Source organism: Fukomys damarensis, unplaced genomic scaffold (genome assembly GCF_012274545.1).
Source record: "Fukomys damarensis isolate Sample0158 unplaced genomic scaffold, DMR_v1.0_HiC HiC_scaffold_37, whole genome shotgun sequence".
Lineage (NCBI taxonomy): Eukaryota > Metazoa > Chordata > Mammalia > Rodentia > Bathyergidae > Fukomys > Fukomys damarensis.
In genome coordinates, this window is record NW_022900949.1 from 48611697 (window position 1) to 48635058 (window position 23362).

Sequence of the window (23362 nt, forward strand, 5' to 3'; positions counted from 1 at the left end):
TAATAAATAACTACACTATCAGTGGACCCATCCATTTGCGATAGAGAGAAAAAAAACCTTTTAGATTCTTTAATATGAGCAAAATTAAAACAATTATGTGAGAACATATACCTGACGTGAAAGAAAGGAAATGATATTATTTCCCTCCTTACATACAATTCTGTCAGTGTGTGAGATATGGCCAGCATTCTTCTCTCCATGTCCTAGAGGTTTATGAAGTGGGCCAGGGCACACATGGCTTGCTTCAGACTCATGATTTCTCTAATCACAGCAGTCTTCCTCCATTACCTATCGTATACATAACGCTTTCACCAAGGTTTCCTTTCAAGTGAGGATTTGCCACTATGTGTTCAGTATTTGAAAAGTATGGGCCATCGAACACGATGACAGTGGGTCATTTTATGAAATCAACATTTCTGTCCCTAATAACACTTTTCTAGACTTAAAGACTCTATACTACCTGCCCAGTATTTCTGTATAAAGAAGATTCCAGGGAAATGTTGCTGCAATTTTAGGAGCTCTAGAGTAGAAGAACATCCACATTCCATTTTACTTGATACCTACATTTGGAGCCATGATAGAAATATTGTGGAGCTCTCTTCATTGACTTCTGTATAAAAACCACTTTGAAAGGAAATGGCATTGTTTGATAAGAGAACCCTTAAGTTATCTGAGCAGTGGCAGAGATTTTAAGAAACTTATTTGTATCACATTTTTAAAAAAGTTAACTGAGAAGTTCACACTATGGATCAGATTTTTATCCAGTTTTGCTAAAACTAAACTCTACTGGGAATAAATACCCTCTGTGACCTGCAGTCTAACAAGCACTGAGTTTAATTTTCATGTCTCTTTAGTGTTCTTTAATCTGGAATATTTCTAACAGTCTTCTTTGTCTTTTATGACATTGACTTTTTAGAAAGCACGTGGTCACCTTTTTTTTTTTCATTAATAAAAGATTCCTCCTTTGGATTTTTCTGGTGTTTCTCATAATTAGATTCAAGTCCTGCCTTCTTGGCCATGATTCTGTATGTGATGTTGTGTTCTTCCTAAACTATCATATATTCAAGAATGTGAAGTACATCAAAGCATGGGTGTTTTTAATTTTGACCACGGGGTCAAGGTTTTGTCCGATTCCTCCAATGTATAGTTAGTTGTACAGAGTTTACATTAGGCATTTTTTTTTCTGTAAGAAGATACTGGTAGGCCATGCAAATGTCTGCTCCTCATCAAAACTTCCCTGATTTTAGCATCCACTGATGAGCCTTGTCTAAGCTAGGCTTTATCATTATCCCTGCGAGATGATTGTTTCTGATTCTAGATGCCGTATACTAGTCAGTATTTATCATTGACAAGGAGATATTTGTATAGTTCCATAAATCAATTAAGTTTTCCTTTTCTCTCCTTGTAAACTGTACCTAATAACATTCTGAACTTCGCATTCTTTTTGATTTTTTGCTTGTGAAGTCTTGAGCTAATCGTTGACCAACAATATTAAGTTTCTCAGGAGATCCCAGGTTTCTTATGCTTATTCTAGTCTATGACCTTTCAGATCTGATCTCATTTCATTACTCTCCACTCTGTCCATGCCTTTCGTGCAAACAGTCTGTCACTCTGTGACTTCTTGGGAGTTAGAAACAGCAGGATGAGGTAGTAAGCAGACAAGTTCTTCTCTGCCCCACAGATATGCTGGATTTTTCATTCCTGTTTCTTCTTCTTCCTGATTACTCTGCTCCAGAGAAAGGATGTGATGCCCTGCACTCAGCAAAGCATCTGTCCTTATCTCACCCACCCTTTGCGACAGGCAGTAAAATATATCCCTCAAGAACTCAGAAAAATGAAAGACCTTCAGGCATTTGGAGATTCTGAAATGTTTCTGTGGGATAAAAGAGCCTCATGGGTCAATAAAGCCACATGGAAAGACTTCCTGTGTGCAAAGGCCGAAAAACCTGGAAACTTCACTAGGATTTTCTTAACTTGTGGTTAAGGAATGTCTTCTGAACTTTTTGGATCCCTGAAATACAGTTAATGTGGGTTTTCAGGTCTTGAGAGACCCTGTCTCAGGAGAAGATGGAAGTTATTTGGGGGGCTTGCACTTCACCAGTCTCAGATGTAGTAGGGTCTGGAACTCCCTGTAAAAAGCATGTCTTTGAGCTTCAAAGGTGCTGGCGTGATTTATAAGTTTAAGCTCTGCATATCTAATAGAGCTTTGAGACTGCAGCAGAATTAGGAAAGTCCCAAGACTGAAGACCCACTAAGAGTCACAGATCCAGTGCTGGAAGAGCAGAAATCAAAGGGTCTCTTCCTCTCACTGCAAAGAACTCAGTTGCATTCAGGGCAGCTATATATTAAAGCCACCCGTGGGCTTCTGTGCTGACAGAAGAGGTGTCGACCAGAGGTCTGAATCTATTAGGTTTGGTGAAATTTCGGTCTGGACGTGTGGAAACAACTCCTGTGGTTATTTTTTCTAAGGAATGAGAAATGGAAAGTAAATCCTAAGGCCAGTGATGGCGAACCTTTTAGAAACCAAGTGTGCCCATACTATATTGCAAAACACAAGAATTTATCACAAAGTACCAACAACGCTGCAATTAAACCTGAATACCGATGTTTTAGTTCAGAAAAACACAACTCATGCATTAATATCTTTTGTCTTAAAAAAATTGACAATAATGAAAATTTCACTGATATAGCTTTTTATTGAAAGATGAAAGTTTGCAGTTGGATGCTTTTGCACAATTAGTGTGACCTTTGTTGTTGTGTCCATGCTGATAATTTGTCAAACCTTGGCTTGGGGTGACCTGGATTGAGTACGAACAGAGAGGACTCTGCAAGTCCGCTGCGGTGTGCAAGCTACAGGTTCACCACATTGTCTAAAGTAGATCAAAAAATAAAAGAATAATCAGAGAGGAAAGGAGGGATAAGATGCAAACAGCACTGGCTGAAGTCTGCATTGATCTGGGGTGCTCCAGCACACTCCCAAGTGAGGGTTCCATAGCGCAGACCTGAGAAAACCAACAGAGTGTGGGCATAGTCTTGGACAGCCTGGCCTGCAGTTCACCCTCACTTGTGGCCTCAGCACTGCTGCTCTCACAGCCTGAACATATAATCATGTCACTTCCCTTCTCTGTCCTGCTTGGAAGCTTTTCAAAACCTTTTCCATCCTCTCATGTTCTTACCCTGTCATTACATTTTTCTCCCAGCTGCTGGCCTGGTTCCCTCTTCGACACAGTGGTCCTGAGCTTTCAGATGCATTTAGGAAATGTTTTCAGAATGCCTTATGAGATATACGAGTGGCAATATATCCCTGGAGATCTGAGAAGCCTAGTAGAATGGTCAGTGTAGAATGCGCAGAGCCTTTGTACTCCTGGCACGATATGGCTGCCCCAGAGCAGCTTTGTTCTTCATAATGAGGGGAAGAGACCACTTGATTTTTCCTCTTCCAACCTTGAACTTCATCCTGTCCCTGTGACTCTTAACCAGCCTCATTCACCGGACTTGGCCATCAAAATGCCTACTCCCCACTAACATCCCAGAGAGGACTCAGTCCAGAGTGGATAGAAAAAGAGGGCTTAGTGATCCAACTTGGAAGATCAGCCCATTTGGAAAAGGTAGCCAAAGAATTAAGTATCCAGAACGCTATATTTTTAAATGTTATTTTGGTCTTAGTTATTAAAACACCAAAAAATATGTGAAAAGTGATACTGACTCCCCTTTCCCAATTCTCAGAAGTTATTATCATTAGTAGTTGTTTGGTGTATTTCCTTCCCAACTTTAGTTCTTTAGTTCTCTCCCCCACCCCTCTCATAATCATCTCTATCTACCTATCTATCTGTCTGTCTATCTATCTACACACTGTTCACTGTTCTTTCTATATGGTCATTCAGGTAGCATTTGATACATTACTGCAAACAGGGTTTCAGAGAATTTGCTTATATAGATATCTATAAAAAGAGTTTTTTGTAGACAAACTTCAAAAATTGCTAGGTCAAAGAATTTGCATATTTTTAAAATAATTTCAAAATTAAAGCACCACGCATAAGGATAATACAAACAACATACACAGAAATTTTGCCCGGATTCTTCTCTTATTGATTTAATGGTAGCCCATTGTCTTATTAACCAACACCTTTGTAAAATATTTTTTCTGACCTCTTGGAAGGTACATTGCACACATCATGCCTCTTTATCTTCAGATACTTCTCCATGTATTTTCACGTTTCCTAAGAGTAGGAATATTCTCTTACATAACTGTAGTACAGTTATCAACTGTTGTAATTTAACATGAGTAAAATGCTTTTATCTAATCTATTATCTCTGCTCAAATTTTGTTCACAAACCCAAAAGTATCTTTTTAGCACTTTTTCTCTCTAGTACAGGATCTAGTCTGGAATCAGATATTGCATTTACTTGTCATATTGATTTAGTTTCTTTTAATCAGGAACATTTTCACAATCTTTTTCTGTTTCATTTCATAAAATTGACATTTTTAAAGAATATCTTTGATGTATTTTAATACAATCTCTCTTCTTGGATCTGTCTAATATCTCCTCATGATCAGATCCAGGCCATCATTACACATTACATAAGGGACAGTGTATCCTCAGACTGTCACACCTGGAGGTCCAGATGCACCTTATGGTGATGCTAAGAATCCTCAGATTTTAAAATCTGGCAGAAGCTTATCTTCCAAAGCCTGACAATATCCACTCTTGCCATAGTTGGTAAGATTTTGCCATTTCTACATGCTTTTCTTCCTATAGGGTGTCTTCAGTCCCTTTAGCTAATTATCAATCTGTACTCTATGCTTGTTAATGTTTCATCTAAAAGGCAAAGCACTGAATGTTTTTGGAGAGTTAGGGGCTCCAAGGTCTATGCAGATAGAAAAGAAGCCAATCATCTTTTCTCCTTTGGGAGAGAAGAGCTACCACTTGCCCTCCATGTGTAGGAAAATGCTTCTCCACTTATCTCCCCTTCTGCTTTCCTGCCTCCAGTGGCAGGGAGAGGCAGCACAGGGTCTGGAATAGGAGGGCCCAGTTTCAGTGACCGCCCCACCTGTCATTAGGTGTACTCTCGTGGCTGGCCCATTCCCAGTGTCTGTAAAACGAGGCACCGACTTCCTAGTCCACATCCACAGTGGGGCCTCACTAAGCAGTCTTTGAGGATGGCTCTGCTCCTCCTTGGCCACTGACTGCCCACTGCCACCAGGGGAGGACAGGCAGCCCAGAGAATAGGGCACATGGTGGGAGACAGGTGGATCAGCCTCGCCAACACACACACTCCACTAACATTAGCTACCAGCTCCTCACATGCCCCTCTGAGAAAATTAAGTATTATTAGCCCTATTGGCAGGTGGAGACAGTAAGACAGAGTGGTTAAGTGACTTGGTTATAACTGCTGGGATTGTTTGGGGGAGAAACCCTGCCAAGAAGAGAGTGTAGTTCAGGCGGCTAGAAGAGCTTAAGCTGTTTAATGTGACTGATTGTTTTAAAATAGCTGTTGGAGGGTATCAGGCACCAAAAGGGAGACTGGAGGTGTGCCTAGTGGACATTGGTAAAGCATCAAAAATTACAGTGGGAAAAAAATGAATAGACCTAGTTCACCTATTAAAATATGTTACCAGGGTGAGTGTATCAGAGATTTACAGCACAGGAAGAGGGAGAGAAAATATTGAAGGCATTGGTAAACTCAGGACAACAGAATAAACCCCACAGGCTTCCCACAGAGCTGGGCACAGGTCCATGAGATGGCTAAGCAGAAGCCCACCTCTGTCGGAGAGCCTCTCCGCCTTCTCGGAGACAGAGAAGCCCCCTGACGGAGCAGCCTTCCCCCTGGCTGCTTGCTGTCAGGAGCCCCTGCCATCTGCATGCCACCTGCTGCCTTGTCTCAAGGCTGCAGGAAGCCCGAGTGTCCTCTGTGCATAGGGATAGGAATACTGTGGGGCAAGAGTGACTGAGGCTCATGGGGGAGACACAGGGCAAAGGTGGAGGGAGGGTCATAAGGCCCTACTAACAGAGGCAGGAACCACGCAGGTGTGCACAATCCCAGGGGTCACCAGCACAACAAACAGACTGGCTGGGAAAGGAGAGGAGAACTGTGATCCCTTAGGTTGGACCTGGGGCTGAGGTGGACTGCTGTGAAGCATGAAGGTAGTGGGGCTCTCAGAGAAAGCACATTTCCTCCCATAGTCGGTGAAGCGGTGAAGCTATGCTGGACACGGCTCAGGAAGGGTAGGGCAGATAGCAGGATGGCCTTCAAGCCTCTCTTTGGCCCATCTTGTCCTGTTTCTGGGTCCTCCATGCCAGTCTGTAATCCAAAGGGCCTGGAGGCTTGCTGTCTCCAACCCTACCTCCCTTACAGGAGATCTGAAGGACTGCTGGCCCCTCCTGGCTTATCAGCAAACAGCCCCCCTTTGGAAAGGTAAAATTCTCAGAGAATCTAAAGCCCACTGGGCCAGTTAATCCAACCGTGTTTTCCAGGGCAGACTTTTCAGGAGTACTGGTAGCAGCCAGGATTCCTTCCAGGGCTGCACAGGAGAGAACCAGCCTGCACCATTACTGAACCCACCACACTGCAGGATTCCTTGGACAGCACCCTTCTCAGGGCAGAATCCTGTTTTCCTCTTCCCCTCTTGTCAAGCGAAGGCAGCTAATAAATTATTCAGCCCCTGTCGTTTCACCTTTTCTTCTTAATTGTAAACTCAAGAAGTGCTGTATGAGGCAAAAGAAAAAATAATAACACATACATCCCAGCCATCAGGGGCTGTCTCGGGTATGGGTAGTAAAAAGGAAGCTGTTTGCCCTGCTGCATAATACAGAGAAATGACTTCTATTTGGTTGAAGAACGAAATTTTTTTTTCCAGTTGGAAAACGTCACCAAGTGGCCTTTCTGTTCTTCACACATGAAATACACACTATCATCCGCATATTTTTAGTTAATTTATGTCCAAATAGGCCTTTCTCGAGCTGCTGGAAAATGATGTTTGGGCTGCAATTACCTTTCACAGCATCTCACAGAAGGGTTTCAACATGCACAAAGCTCAGGGGAAAGGCAGCCAGGAGCCCACCAACTGTAAATCTTCCCGTTTGTAGTTATTCAAATCACATATTTTATTACTAGTACAAAATACATTGTGTCATTCATTTCGGAGGAGCCGCTAATGCTTCCAGAAAAGCGTTGAAAAAACATTCTGTTTAGAAACAATTTTGTCCACTTCCTAAGCTATGTGTCTTTTTTGGGTTGTCTTTTCTCTAAGCCTTTTCCTGTGTACCATTTGCATGACAAATGAGATCACCCTGTCCGGAAGCTCACCTGTCCCTACAGCCTGTTCCTCACCCAAAGTCCTAGTTCTCTGTACTTAGCATCATAATCCTTATCACAGTAATAAATTAGTGTTACCATCAAGATCATGGCTTCTGGAAAAAAGCAGTGAGACCAGATGAACTCTTTCCGTAAATGGAGAGACTGTTTTCATGCAAATTTCTGGCATCAGGGGAACTGGGAACAGCCTCTTTATTGTATAGATTCAGTTGCAATTCAACAGCCAGAAGCCATTTCCACTGGCTATTAGAAGCTGGTAACAGTCAGAGATGGATAACCTTTCAGAAAGAAATTTCTTTTTCTTCTTGGTTGATATAGACCTTATCAAGGAAAAAAATCACTTTACTGATTAAGGAAAATGGGTTAGTGTGCTTCCAGGGTGCTTTTAAGTTGAAACATTTATTCTGAAACACCTTTTTCATTTAGCACTTGGGATCCACTCTAGATGTCTTGGTCCAGGTCAGTGGACAGTGACTGGGGAACAGTAGGGAATGTCACAGGGAGGCACCCTGAGGGCAAGGCCATCTGTGTCCCAACTAGCCAATGAAGGGCTTTACTGAGCTTCTCACAGGCCAGTGCTCCACTCAGGCTGGTCAACTGCAGAGTCAGGCTGGTCACTGCCCTCAGGGGGAGTGTCCAATCTGCCAACTCCAAAGTACCTCTTATTATACAGTGTAAACTTCATCTCAGTTTGCCCTTCATTCCTTTTTGTATCATTTTAAGATCTTTTGAGGTTTACTATATTACCCATGCCCTCATCCAGACATTGCTCACCAAGACCAATTCCCCTCTCAGAAGAATACTGAGAAGGCCTAGCCAGAAGGTTCTCAAGTTTGGTTGCCCATTGGAGACACCTGAGGGAGGATTTTTTTTATTAATGTCATGAGTAATTTTAATTTTTTAAGAATCTGTATGAGTGGTAGACAGCATAGGTATGTTTTAACATGTGTTAGGTGATTCTAATATATAGTTATTAGTCACAACCCCCTCTATGCCCAGGTGAAGCCTCAGAATCCTTCTCAACCCAGCCACTAACAACAATCAATGTGAAACCTGATCAGAATTAAACCTAATGAAATCCATGATTTTTGCTGGTTGATCTATGCCAGCAATTCTCAAAGTGAGGCAACCATACCGGGAATTTGTTAGACGTGCAAATTCTGCAAACCTGTTTCAGAGCTAGGAAACTTGAAGCCAGTTTTGTAGGCCCTCCAGAAGATGGTGGTGCACAGTCTGATCTGACAACCACTATTGTGGCCACTAGTTGTGACGAATGGGCTGTACTTTAGAATCACCTGCCGATGATTCTAATAGGATTCCATGATTCACATAAAAGCTTCTCAGTACTTTAGCACAATACCCAGAAATTCTAAATAAATTAGAAACCCTATGGTACTTTTTTTCAATAAGTAAAAGAACACTTCTTGAGTAATTTTGATGGGCAACAAGCTGGAAAACCAGTAGGCTAAGACTTCTGACTGTGCAGAGATGAGGTTTGACCCTGCCTTCAAGCCAGTGTTGTACACTTCTGATGCAGCCATCTAGGCCTGGAGAGATTGGCTGGGGCTGGGCACACTGCTGGCAGAGTGAGGATGGAATTCTTCTTCCAACTATTCTAACAAGGTGTAGACTGTGGCTAAGGTCTGATCAACAGCACTAAAGAAGTTCTATAGAGGGCCCTGTGGCTAATCAGAGGCTTTAATATAAAAGGCTAGAGGTAGCCCTTCTTCCAAAGTCCACGGCTCCTTAATAGCAATCCTTGACAGTTTGGCTGCCAAAAAATTACCAACAGTACTTTAAAACTAGTGCCCAATGAAATTGAGTGATTTAACATATGCGTTTCCTGCAGTTGCTATAACAAAGTACTATAATCGGACTTTAAACAATGGGAATGTATTATCTCTAGTCTGAGACTAGAAGCCGGAGATCAAGGTCTTGGCAGAACTATCCTCCTCTGACAGCTGTAGGAGAGGATCTGTTTCTGTACAGATGTGATCAATCCTTGACATTCTTGGCTTATAGATGCATCAGTCCAATTCTTCCTCCATCTTCACGCGGTGCTCTCCCCTTTGAGTCTCTATTTTCATATAACCTTTTCATTAGGAAACCAGCATTACACTTAGGGCCTGCACTAATCCAGTACGACCTTACCTTAACTTGATCACATCTGCAGAGACCCTATTTCCAAGTAAGGCCACATTCACAGATATCATGGGTTAGGACTTCAATATATTTTTTGACAGGGTGTAATTCAACTCACAATACTCAGTAAATTTGTGCCTAATGGTAATAGTAATATGTTCTGTGTTTTATTTATCTATCCCATTGGATTTTCACAATTCCAATATGTTTTTCATATTATAAACATTTCGGAAGAGCTGGCTTATGAAATTCAGAGCCATTGCATGATGCTCCTAGGTCATTAATCTGTCACATCCTAGCTTCAAGAAGTTCATGCATCACAATTCTAATATCCGATGAATGAGTCTGTGGTCACCATATCAAGTACATTGAATGCCTAGATTTCTACCATAATCCCATCAAGACTTGTCTCACATGAGACAATGGAGAAAAGCATTATAGCGATGGCCAGACACACAGAAGTACTACCCAATGGGCTTCTCCAGGATAAAAAAAAATTAGAAAGGGAAATCAACCCTGTGAAGGACGTTGGCCTGGAAAACTTCATAGTTGATTGGGCTCTAGAACCAAAGCTATGTGTCATAGCTATCTAATCCTACTGTGGCAAGACAGTGAGCTGGCCATGCGGCATTAGTGATGTCCACTGCCCCTGGAGTGTGGAGCTGAGTCTCAGAAGGACCATGTCACTAGCAGACTGCTGGGCACAGAGTATATGTTGCATACAGGCTGAGACTAAGGAAATAAAATGCCGCTACACAGAAACCTGCCATTGGCATTGTACCTGAAGATAGCTGGGTTAGGATTAGTCCAGTGCCAGTTGTCTTCTTTCAGTTTATACAATTCTACTCTCTCTGTCTGTCTCTCTCTGTCTCTCTCTGTCTCTCTCTCTCTCTCTCTCTCTCTCATTTGTCTTATTAATAAAGACATGATTATTTTGAAGCAGTTGTTTTCTCAAGTTTGAAGACTTTCTTGGCAGCACAACCATTCAACTCAAAGCCATATGTAGAAGGTCAATACATGAAATCTTACAGGGAACTCGAGTCCTGCTGATGGTGAAGTACCTGTCCCTTCCTTCACTTTCTGTCTCTCTCAGACCCCAACAGGACCCCCTGTGGCAGCTCTAGGGAGACTTATCCTCTACAGAAATCAGACCTGTGCCTCAGCATTCCTTGAGAAGTGAGCCATCAGGTACTCCGGCAAACTCATGTCAGAACCACGTGCTCTTCATCCCTCTGTGCCCATGTGAATACAGACCCTTTCCTTGCAAGCCCCATCTCTTCCTCATCACCCTTGAATTCTGCCCTCCTGAGAACATAAAGAAACCACCCAAAGGGCATTCCTCTCCTCCATGGCCCTCCCTCATGCCTACATTGGAGAGAAGGAGACTCAGGCCACTTCTCAGACACACGGACACCCTGACCTTGGTTTCTGGTCTAGATTTTTTGGGGAGTAGGACTCCCTGTCTGATGGCCTGCTATAGCGTTGTCCCACCTCTTGACTTCCATCCTCTCCACAGGACTGGTCACCATCCTCTAAATTAATAGATTTCCTGTCATAAAATTGAAGACAAGTTAAATAATAATCATCATCACCATAATTACTCCTGAGCATCAGAAGGTAATGCTGCTGAGAGGATGTTTGAAAAGACAGGAAAATTTAAAATCCCCAGGGAGGAAAGCACCTACCACCACATTCCTCTGCTTTTGCATCACCTTTTCTTCTGCCTCAGAGGTCAATGTCCCCTGCTCTTCAGTTGAGTAGGAGAGCTGCTCGTCGTAACAAGCTGTCACCTGCCTGTCCTGTGCGGTTCTTCTTGGAGGCCTGGCCACCTGCTAGGATCGGGGGAGTGGTGGTGACAGGCCAGTCTCTGTGTTCAGTGAGGCCCAACAGCTCAAGGTGGTGGGAGGGCTTGCGGCTCCTCACCAGTGGGCCTGGCACTGCCACTTTACATGCAAGAGGGAGCAGCTCAACAGCTGTCACCGACAGCCCCTAGGGTCTGCTCCAGACTTGCCAGAGGAGGACACTTCCAGACTCCCAAATCACCTCTTTGAAATTCAGAAGAACTAGACTTTCATCTCCTACCCCCTCCTCACACAAATACACACAAAACATAAGCAAGCCATAACTCTCTGTTACTCACAGTCCTAGACTGCCAAGTTTTATCTCTGTCTCTCAGTCTTGTGCACTCGCGCGTGCGCGCGCACACATACACACGCACACACGCACACATTCATATTGATATGTTCTTGCAAAAAATTTTATTCTCTCATACACAATATAGGGTAGGGAGGGAGGGAGAGGGGGGAACACTAATTGAATTCCTTTTTCTCCTACTTCACCTAAGCCAGGTGCAACCCCCCCCCCGATGGTGTGAAGGGAACCCAGGCCATCTCAAGGTGCTTCCTCTACTAGCCACAAATGACAGAGGTCCCCAGCTCTCCTCAAACACTGATATCAAGGTGTTTGAGGACCCCTGGTTCACTGGGTGAATTTCCTACCTCCCTTCCTGGCCACAGGTACTGTGTTGACAAGGCCAGTGAGCGCGCTCATGTTCAGCGGGATGATGAGGGTGGAGCATCCTGTGGACTGTGCAGCACGAGCCTGCCCTCCAGGCATTTGTCGTGTTGCTGGCATTTGAGCTGAGGGCATCTCCCACCGCAAAAGCTTGCCAGCATCCTCAGGGGAAATCAGAACTGTCTTCTCTGCAGAAAACTGGATATGTGCCTGGGGAGGTTTGGGCCAGGTTTATTCCTCCCAGGCCCTGGATAGGAACCCAGATAAAAACATATTTGGGGGTTTGCTCTTTTTTTTTTTCCCCCTCACATGAACTGTTTATACACTGTAAGGTATTTTTGCTAAAGTCCACTCTGTATCTTTAGTGACTTGAGCAGATTGTAAGAATGGTCAATGTGAAAATAGCTGCCTTCAGCTGAGGCATGAGGCCAGGGAAAAGAGTAGGGTGGGAACTACTGTCCCTGCTCAGTGCAGCCGCATTTCTTGGATTATGGAATGATCCAGAGTCCAGGTCTAGAGAAAGTGCCATGGCAGTGAAATCCCGGTATTTGGTGTGAAGAAATGAAAATGAGGAACATGCTTATTGCAGAGAGCGGTGAGCTTGGAGAGTGGCCTTGGCAAGTGCCCACTCTTAACACCTATAAGCAGCACTGATGCAAGACAGACCTGACAGTGCCTTCCTTTGTGCTCTGCCCTCACCACCTTTTACTTCCCTTTGGGCATTCCCTGCTTCATCCAGCCTGTGTGGTTGACAGTTCTCATCCACTCTCTTCCTCTAGCCATTGCATCCACTGCTTTCTGCCTGGAATTCCTTCCTCTTCTCACTTTGCCTGGTGAACTTCTCTTTGTCCTTTAGGCTGAGCCAGTAATAGTTAACACAGCCCTTACTGTCCATGGCAACACCTCTTCCCTGTTCCATATGGTATTAACCACTTACCCCTCATGATGACTGTCCAGATGCTGGTGAGAAACAGGCACGGGACAGGTTAGGTTACTTGACTCGGTTATACAGGTAGAAGAGGGAAAATACTGGTGTCCGAACCTAGCGTAAGGCTCTGGGACAACTTAAGCACCACAGGATACACCTTGTCTGATTCTGCCTGTGTTAGGGAGTCCCCTCCCGTTCACAGAACCCCGGGACCCATCCACATCCTCACCTTTCCCCTGTTCAATTGTTGTAACTCCATTTTAAGATTTTTTTTCCAGTCTGTCTCCCTGCTCCTATGCATCATGAGGGCGAGGAGCCTAGTGACTCATCTCTGGGGGGCTCCAGCTCCTCCTCCGCACAAAACAGTGCTTGCTGCTTACTTGTTGATAGTGCAAATGGATGAAGGCTGTGCATCAGCTCTTTAGGTAAACAGCACTTGACTGCTCCAAGGTCAGCAGTCAAGCTAAAGACCACACAGAGACAGGTTAGAAACTCCAGTGTGGCACCACAGGGCAAGAAGAAGGAGAAACAAACCCAAAGACATTCCTTTAAAAACACATACCTACAGCCTCCCCAGTTCTCTGTGGAAGGGCAGGGTAGACAAGCAGCATTTGGATAGGCCATGCCCTGAGTCCATCAAAGTCCCATTTAGCCTGGAGCTGTCTGCAGACTGCACAGTTAGGAAAATCTTTCTCCCAGAAGTGCAACACAGTGGAAATGGGGTTGAGGGGCAGCCCAGTGTGATCTTGCAGTGGGGGTGCGGGTGAAGGGGCTCTCCAGGGAAATGCCTCATTCTCTGTTTTGTTTCATTGCATTTCTTCCTGTTTTGAATCCCGTGGCTTTTACATTGCCATGGGACAAAGAACCACAGTTTGCACTCCATGTGGTGCTAGTGGCTTTAAGGCAATTATTCACTCCCCAACAGTAACATTAGAATCAGTTTGGAAGGAATTGGGATGGGGGATGAAGCTTCAGTGCCTGTTATGCACTTGCATTTGGGGTGCCCACATATGGCATGAGACCAACATAGGCCACACTGATCCTTTTGAACTCCTTCAAGTAGGCACAGTAGTGCTGCCCACCTGTGGAGCCAAGACTGTACTGACTAACTTAACTCATAAGATGCGGTTGTGGGGGAGTGGATGGATGTGCATTTTCTTTCTGTTCCACCAGCTGAAAACTGGCGGACAGACTGATCAGGTTTTTCCTTCTTCCAGGGAGGGAAGATTCCTGTGAGATGGACAGCACCAGAGGCCATTGCCTACCGCAAATTCACTTCAGCCAGTGATGTCTGGAGCTACGGGATTGTCATGTGGGAAGTCATGTCATTTGGAGAGAGACCCTACTGGGATATGTCCAACCAAGATGTAAGTGTCAGAGCACGTGGTTGCCACAAATGCCCATCCAAGACAGTGGACAGCAAGCCTTCCTATCATAAACTTGAGTTTGAGCTTGATTTGAGAGCAGGGACATCCTTGGCTTAAGTATTTAGATTAACCCAAAGAGCCCAGCATGGACAGTGACAGTCCCAATGACCACAAACCCTATAAATGCACCCAGGCTACAGACTCCAGCCAAAGAGACAATGGGCTGGTTCTGCATGGCCATAGACCATGAACAAATCAAGTCCAAACCAAGCATGAGATTCTACTCATCACAGAGCCCAGGCTCTGTTTTCCTTCTGCATGATAATGGAGGGTAAGGAATACTGGCACAAGGGCCAGGTCCTGGGTTCCTGTCCTACTCTTCTGTAACAGTTCTACTGCTTTGGACTGGTTGTACATCTGGAAATTGCATGTTCAGCTTTATAGAAAGGAATAGTAAAGGGCCTTCTTCTCTGAGAATCTGTACTTCTACAAGCTCCTCAGTGAAGAAGGAGCTGAGAACACATTCCTAAGAGGGCAGCTTCATATGGGCTTCAAGAGCAGTTCCCTGTCTGTTAGAGGGCATCAACATTCCTTCCAGGCCACCTGCAAGGGACAAGGGTAGGAAAGAAAAGAGAAGGAACATCAGAGATGCTGTAACAAGAGGTATTTGGGGAGCGTTCTGAATGGAATCTTTCTTTGCTCCATAGTTTCTAAAGAGTGAAGAAGCCTTTTTAGTGTTACTTGCTTTGACAATACTCCAGGTGAAAGTCCTACCTAGATTTTAACACTCTCTTTGAGCCAGGTGGTTCCCCAGGCCCAGTCCTCTTTTGTGTTTTAAATATATACCCTCCCTTTGGAGAAGAGATGATTAGTTTGCAAAACTTGAACCTCTGTTCTCAGCTTACTCTTCACCATGGGATGCAGTTCCCAGCTTATAGACTAGAAGCAGGTAGGACTGTCCCCAATCCAGATCCGGTTTCTGTCACACTTTAAACACTTTCCTCTCTGGATGGACTCTGAGGCATTCATAGCTTGTGGAAATTGTCCTCAGCCAGCTCCCTGTCCAGCCAGGGGATTAGAGTCATGGCATTCTCTCAGAAGATTTATGTGGTAGCAATCTCCCAGCGAGACTGTGAAAATGAGCTGGGTGCTTCTGGGACAGTAGTCACTGCTGACCCAGGCAGAGTGCTCCAGCTTCTAGTGGATAAAATGGCTGCCTCCAAAAACCATCCTGATGTCAACCACAGGTGGCGTCTAGGGCCTCTATTATCTGTGATTATCCACACCTCTATAGTGTGTCCAATCAGTAAGTGGCAGAATTGATGCTGAGCCGCCTTCATGAAATCGGCTGCACACTGTTTGCTAGATGAGTAAGAAATGTTAGCCAGACAAAGCAGACCCATCTCGTCCCTCCCAGAGACCTTAATCCTATTAAGAAAATTTAACCCACATAGAATGGGTTACAGAACTGACAGGCAAGAGTTGACATTCAGAATATCCTAGGTAAATGCATTTACCTAAGCTGAAAACAAATAGAATTCTGGTGTTAAATTTTGAGAATTTGCAAATCATTCATTCAACACACAGTCACTGTGTGCTAACTGTGACTAAGCATTGTGGGTGCTGATTCTACTCTTGAGGGATTCACAGTCCAGTGGCAAATTTGCAGGGCTTGGGAATGTGTGCGTGGGGAAAGCTTCTTGGATATTTGATGTTTCAGCTGGGTCTCAGAGAGAATAAGAACATCTGTAAAATAGCAGCTTATTCTAATTTTGTTGTATTTCTTCAAAATAAAGCCCCTAAAACATTGTCCCAAGTGAAAATTTGTACCTGATGGGAGACAGGAGGCTACTTCATGCCCATTCAGAAAGCTTCTACAACCTGGCCTGGGAGAGATCTGGGCTGCAGCCTCCCTCATCAGAAACCATGGAGGCAGTGGCTGTAAAGGATTTTACAGATGACAATTGAAAGGCTTTAAGGGAGGGAATTGCAGAGGCAAGTCGGAGTGCTGGTAATTGGACTTCCAGAGCCCAAGAAGGTCTTTGAACGTGCACAGAGAGTTTGTCAGCCAGAGAGAGCAACTTGGAAGTTCTGCTGCTTGGATCTGATTGACAGAGATAATGAGAGTGGCAGTGTCTGTGGAGAATAGCTGCAGTTTTATTGAAACATCAGAGCTCAACTTAACCCACTCTGCCCTGGTTCTTCCACTGCTCTGGGCTCGCCCACTTCACACTCTCCAGTGCACCACCTGCGACCCAACTCACTAATGGGAAACAAGGTTCAGAGGCAGCCAGGACCCCCTTGAGAATGTGAGGGTGAAGGGAGGGGCTCTGCTCATTTCCCAGAGGCACACAAGTCACCTCCCCAATCCCACATTGTCTTTCTCTGGGTTCAGGTGAACAAAGGCATGCTCCATTCCCTTACCTCACTATCTCTGCCTCTTTAGTTAGGCCTGGGATATTTGTTCACTTACAGTGTTTTAGGGTGGCCAAAGAGGTACTGAAGACGATTCTGAGTGACACAGTAGGGCGCTTGTAATTGTTCCCTGGGCCATTTTTCTCACCCCTTCCTATACACACCTTCACTCTTCCTTCTCTCTGGGAATACTGTTTGGTTGCCCTCTAATCTCCACTCTCTTCAACGTCTTATCCTAGGACCTAGGGTTTGAACCCAGACTTCCAGGACCAATGCCTCTATAATCTCTATGCTATTCTCTCAGCAACATGGTCATGTGGGTTTGCACGTTGGTAACCCAGAAAGAGCTTCTGGGCCTCTCAGTGGGTAATTCCACTGGTCTCCACAATGAGAGGAGACTCTGGGCCACCCTAACCTGGTTGCGTACAAGAAGCTGGAAAAGTAGACTAATGATCCAGGCTGATGGGAGTGATGCCAGCTGCTCATTCTCATAGATTACTTTAGTTCTATATCTTGTCATAGAGACATCTAGGGGATGATTTCCTAGGCTCTAAGTAGCACCCCAGAATGTAGGAAGAGTGGTTTTCTAAGTATTCAAAACTGAAAAATATTAAAATCAGGTACCTGTGCTTTATTCTCAGCCCTATCACTTGCCAGCTGTTTACCTCTGTGTAAATTACCTCACTGCTTATGCCTCTGTTTTTCTCATGGGGAACATAGAGTTAAAATGTTCTCCTAAGAGGACAGAAGGGAATTTGATTGACAACAGTTTGGAGGAGAGAAAAATTTGTCAGTGCAATTCATTGTTCAAAAGTGAATGCTTCCAGTTACTGGTCTTTTTATATAGTGACAATATTGGTATGGTTTTATGCTTGTTTTTCATTGTATTGAATAAAAAATAGTACACCTTGATTATCCCTAATGACTGCAGGTTATATCATCTCATGCACCATCGCATGTCCTATATGAAATTGTAAAAATATAAACTGATTGGAAATACTCACATTTTGAGCAATTTTAATGTTAAAATGATAATCAGTTCTAATACATTTACTTTTTTTAAATTGTAAAAACACCAGAGGATCTTTGAAGTTTTAAATCATTTTCTTTGTTGTTTAAGGTACTGTATCCATGTAACATAAAATCAATGTATGATTACCATAGACAATAAAAAATACAAACAAGTGGAAAGAAAAACCTAAAGAATATTCATGTTTCTACCTGCCTATAGGCAACCATCATTAACTCCACGGTATATGGAGTTTACAAGGTCATTTTTATTCATATGTATAATTTAGATTTTGTTTTGTTTTGATTTCTATTTTTTACAAATCAAGATTATACTATACCTGCAGTTATACAGCCTGTTCTTTTGCCTAATACAATATGAGCTTTTTTCCATTTCAATAGATACATTTTTTTTGTAACATCACTTTAAAGACTATGTTATATTTCAGGCTTTCTTTCCCAAGTCTTGTGAATGTACCATAATAAAATGATGGTTAGCATTGGGCCACTTATAATTATTTTTTCTAGTACAAAAAGCACAGGACAGGCATAATTGATTTAAATGGATTAGGAATTAAGAAGTACAGGATGAAAAATACAAACATCTGAAAAACCAACAAGTACTGGAAGATTATCAAAATTCTTACAAAATTATTCCCTGGAGTTCTTAAAAATTGCCAAAACTTGATTGGAGATATTCACTTTGTTTGAGCAACTTGAAATTTTGACTGTTTTCATTTTACTTAACCAAATGTTTAACTTAGTGATCATTGACCTCATTCAGGTTGCTACTTCATGAAAATGAAGGTCAATAATGCATAGAAGAACCCAGAGGGTCCCTGGCACAGAGTAGGGCCCCAACAATGCTGGTCCCTCTCCTCTCTTAGGAATGAGAGAATGAAATCATTTCAGGTTTGAGATATGTCCTTTATAACCAATGGGTTCACCAGGTTTGGCATCATATTTTCTTCACCTCAGTACCAGTAAGGCAGAAATGAGCCCTATGTCTTCTAAAGAGGCGACAACAAAGAAGGTCCTCACTGTTCTTAAATTTACCAAGATCTCATGTGTGTCAGATCTGCACTGGTTAGTGGGGACAGGACACCAAGGGACAATCAGATGTGGTCCTTGCTTTCTAGAAGCCCACAGCCTGGGGTGGGGATACACAGAGTCCATTACCATGGGGGATGTGTGGTCGTAGATCAGGGTGCTTGCACTAGCCTGCTCAGGAAGGCTGTACCCACAGGGGCTAATTTGTAAGTGACTAGCTGGTGGCTCCTCCTCCAGTCACACCTTTGTGCTGTACACCAACCACTGCAGGTCATCAACGCCATCGAGCAGGACTATCGGCTGCCCCCTCCCATGGATTGCCCCGCTGCTCTCCATCAGCTCATGCTGGACTGTTGGCAGAAGGACCGGAATAGCCGGCCCCGCTTTGCAGAGATTGTCAACACCCTGGACAAGATGATCCGGAACCCGGCAAGTCTCAAGACCGTGGCAACCATCACCGCTGTGTGAGTCTGGTGGGACCAGGTGACTTCTAGATGTGATGGTCTTCTAGTTGGAGACATAGTAGATAGCCTTTTGTTCTGTTGAGATGGAAAGGCAGAGCTTATCCACTAATGGAAAGAGTTCCAAGACTCTTCTCTTCCGTCTCTAAAATATTCTCTGCCTCTAGCCTTCTCACAGACTGAGCACTAGACTGGAGAGTAGAGTAGTTGAGCTATATCTCATCTGAGTGTTATGATTTCCTACTTCTGAAAGATCGCATTTCCAGAAGCCACCTTTCCAGTAACCACACCAGTCCTCTAGGAAGGTGGAGCTACAGTCCCTGGCCAACAATATAATGGTAGGAAAATGTTGTAATTGTTATGTGACGAAGAAATACAAAGCAAATGGGTCTGTTGTGAGAGTGTACAGAACAGCTGTCAGCCTCTGCCAGCTTTGTGCTACTTAGCTGCATTTGCATTGTTAAATCACTTATTAATTCATCTTTTTCACCAAAATTGATTACATGCTTATAGACCAACCACTCTGTCTGATGCTAGTACTATAGAAAGAGTAATACAGAGATGGTTTAAAGTGATTTAAAAGGAGCAAAAATTAATCAGACGATCATGAAAAGAAATACAAAATTGAAACTTTAATGGCTGCTGTAGCAGGAGGGGTGCACGAGGCACCAAAAGCTTGTAACTTTAGTTGCCATAAAGAGGTTTTCCTGATGTCATCTAAGGTGAGGGCAGAAGGGAATGATGCATTAAGTGGATAGAAGGAAGATGGGAGTAGAAGAACAGTGTGCAGCATGTGCAGAGGCTCTAGGGTGAGCAGGCCTGGGTCAGGCACTGTGAGTACAATTGGGGAAGAAACTGTGTGGAGCTGAGGCTGTCCAGGTAAGCAAGGGCAAGACAGTTCAAAGCCTATACATCATGATGAGAATTTTGGCATGATTTTCAGAGCAGTGAACACCTATGAAAAGTTTTGATGTGTTTCTTGACATCTGAGAGTTTTTGGTATGATCACGTTTGCATTTTGAAAAAGCATCTGACTACAATTTGGACATTGTTTGTGTTAAGAGAACACTTCAAGAGTCACAATAGAGAAGATAGTGTCTTAAGTCAAGGTAATGGCTTGGCAAAGAAGTAGATAAGTTTGAGAGATCTGGGAGGTAAAAATATTTGTGACTTAGTGAAGACTGGATATGAGGTTGGAGAAATGTCAAGGTGACACCCTAGTTTCCAGTATGGATGCCTAAATGTCTGCCTTAAAAATGTGCCAGAGAAAGTTAGTAGTGGGCTTTTATGCTCCATTTTTCCCCCAAGTATCCAAGGGTAACACCTCCCCCCAAAAATATACCAGTAAATTTAGAGAAGTAGTGGCAAACTAGACATACTTTTTAAAGGACCTTCTTTTTAGATGATGAGGATCCTAGATTTCAATTGATAAAGGAGTTAGGTGATTTATTTCCCTTCAGCTGAATGCTGTTCCAATGTGCCTGTCTGTTACTGGACCTGTGACAGTGCTCAGAAATAGAGATTGGACCCTCGGGTGGCACTAATATAGGATTCCGTTAGGAAGGGTGGGTCAGCCAGGGCTCCTTCTCGGGGGAGCTGCTGCTCTTCCCGTGCAGTCTGCCAGCAGCCTGCAGCCTACAGCACACCTCTGTGAATGCATCTCTTCTGCTGTAGGATCACCTGCTCCTCTGTTTCACCAGGCCTTCCCAGCCCCTGCTCGACCGCTCCATCCCAGACTTCACAGCCTTTACTACCGTGGATGACTGGCTTAGTGCCATCAAAATGGTCCAGTACAGGGACAGCTTCCTCACTGCTGGCTTCACCTCGCTTCAGCTTGTCACCCAGATGACATCAGAGTAAGTGATGAGAAGCCCCTCTGTCCCGCCCATGGGTAGCCCCTCCCCTGCTACTGCAAATGCTGTGAGTCCTATTTCTAGTCTCATCTTACACGCCCTTTTCTGTATAGAACCAGGGATGTGGGGGAGTGCCTTGGAAGATGGAGGGGAAGGTGTTTGGGGGAGCTGGAAGGGGAGGTGGAGATCTATTCTGGGTCCCAAATGAGAGATCTTCAAAGCCATAGCCATATGTCATTTGCCTAATCACCGAGAGTCTCTTGTCCATTTAAGTTTATAAACTCAAGCCATCAAAGAGAGCATCCAGATGGAAAGAACACAGCCAGCCAGCACTTTAAACAACAGAGCAGAAAAGATATTGCACTGATTCAGCGACAAGTGGCTGTGTGGGAAGAACATCCTCAGTCTTCATCGGTGCTTGTAAATAAGCATACATTTCCATCCCCCACAAATTATTTACCAGTCTGCTGCTCCCATAGAAGTTTGGAGGAGTACACAAAATAAAATTATTCAATAAGGCAAGAGCTCTTAAAGATCCATGTGGTCCATCATTTCCCAAGAATGTTCTGAGTAGCACCAGTTGTGGGAAATATTAATAAGTTCTCCTTGGAACAAAGGTCCCACGGTCAAATAAATTTGGGAAATACTGCGTACTTTATCACCCTCTTGAAGATTCACTGCTCATATTAGCATTATAAAGGCCATGAGAAATCCTGAAATAAAGAAACCTACTTAAAATTATTAAATACCATGGAGCCATATTTTTGAGGGACAGGTTTTTATAGAACTTCAGTTTGGGAAATATTTGTGTAGTTCTACCCCTTCTGTTCTGCAGATTCTGAAATGATATGACATTGGTGCCCACACATGGCAAAGCCAGGGCTTAAATCTGCTTTTCTGGCTGCCACCACCAGAAAATTATTCTGTCTACACCACAGGGCTGCAGTTGTGCCCTAATTTGCTGGACACTGGAGTCAGTGGGTATATTTTAAAATGACTGATGCCTGGTTCCCACTTCCAGGCTTCTGACTAATTGGAGTGCAGTGAGACTTGGACATCAGGAGTTTTAGAAGCTCTGGGTGATTCTACAATGCAGCAAAGTAGGGACACCAGTAGGTTAAGTTTAGGAAGGGTCTAATCTTGCCTTCTGCACTTGTAGAAGTTCAAATAATGCTAACCAAGACACCAGCTCCTCCCACAACACACACACACACACACACACACACACACACTTGCACCTGTCAGAGGGTTCTCATAGGCTACCTGGTCTACAATGTGTACTGAGATCTCCTGGGTGGAGTCTGGTGGCCTATAACACACGTTTCTCATGGGAGAGGATCCATCAGTCAGTTGATGGGCAAACACTAATTGATCTCCTATTATGTGTCAGGCACCATGCTAGGTTCTGGGATTCCATCCTGGTCAGGGTAGCTGCTGAGTCCGGGAGAGGGAGATGGAGAGATCTACTCCTAATACTCAAGCCCCAAAGAGAGCTCTAAGCTCTTCCTGAAGTCCAGCTCCACTCTGTGAGGTTTGTTCCTGTCAGAAATGATAGAGCCTCCACTTTTTCCAGGGAGATGCTTTGAGTATATGTCTAGCCTAGAGTCCACTAAACATCAGAATCTATGTTTTAAATAGATTCATTTCCTGATGCCTAAAAAAGGATAATCACTGGCATTTTGAATGACTGCCGAACAAACAGCAGAAAATAAAATTAAAAAGAACTACCTCAGCAGGGGAAAACCAGTCTCCCCATCCTTTAAGCTAAAATGGATGTCTCTAGAGGGTCAGAGACCTGAGTTCAGTCAGAGGCATGGGATCCATGAAGATGGGCAGCTTCTGCTTTCTCAGTGTGATCTGCCATACATAGGTAGGTAGGGGTGATCCCTACAGTGTGATCCCTACAATGTGAAGGGATCGAGAGAAGTAATTCCCTCCATTGGGGTTAGTCCCTTCGTAGAGAACAGGGGGAAGACTAAAAAGAAAGTCAAACTGAAAATTAGGAGCTTTAGTTCAAAGTAGACAGGTCCATACACTATTGGAGCAATTCAGTTTGTTTCTTGAGGGATAAAAGATGGAAAAAGAAAATGAGTGATTCCATAAAATAGATTGCGGGGCAATTTGTAAATTCAGAACTCAAGCATGCTTCCCAAATGTATTAGTTAAAAAGACTTGGGCAATTTGACTCTCTCAATCAGCTGCAGCCCCTGGGGGACTGACTACCAGCTGAAAGTGGGTTAGGAAAGGAATCATGGACAAAGATCCAGCCAGGATTTTTGAGGGCATCCAGTGTGGCAAGAGACCTGT

The 23362-nt window shown here is 43.8% G+C and overlaps 1 protein-coding gene across 1 annotated transcript in view; it reads left to right on the top strand.

Moving 5' to 3' along the window:
* The window catches only part of Ephb1 (EPH receptor B1), a 300214-nt gene extending 278464 nt beyond the window's left edge, over positions 1–21750 (top strand). Inside the window, exons 12-15 of the mRNA XM_019207667.2 lie at positions 14119–14268; positions 19012–19205; positions 20903–21058; positions 21329–21750. Of these exons, the coding sequence (XP_019063212.1) occupies positions 14119–14268; positions 19012–19205; positions 20903–21058; positions 21329–21335 (507 nt within the window). The 3' untranslated portion in view covers positions 21336–21750. The remainder of the gene's footprint in view (positions 1–14118; positions 14269–19011; positions 19206–20902; positions 21059–21328) is intronic.
* The last annotated feature ends 1612 nt before the right edge of the window (positions 21751–23362 follow it).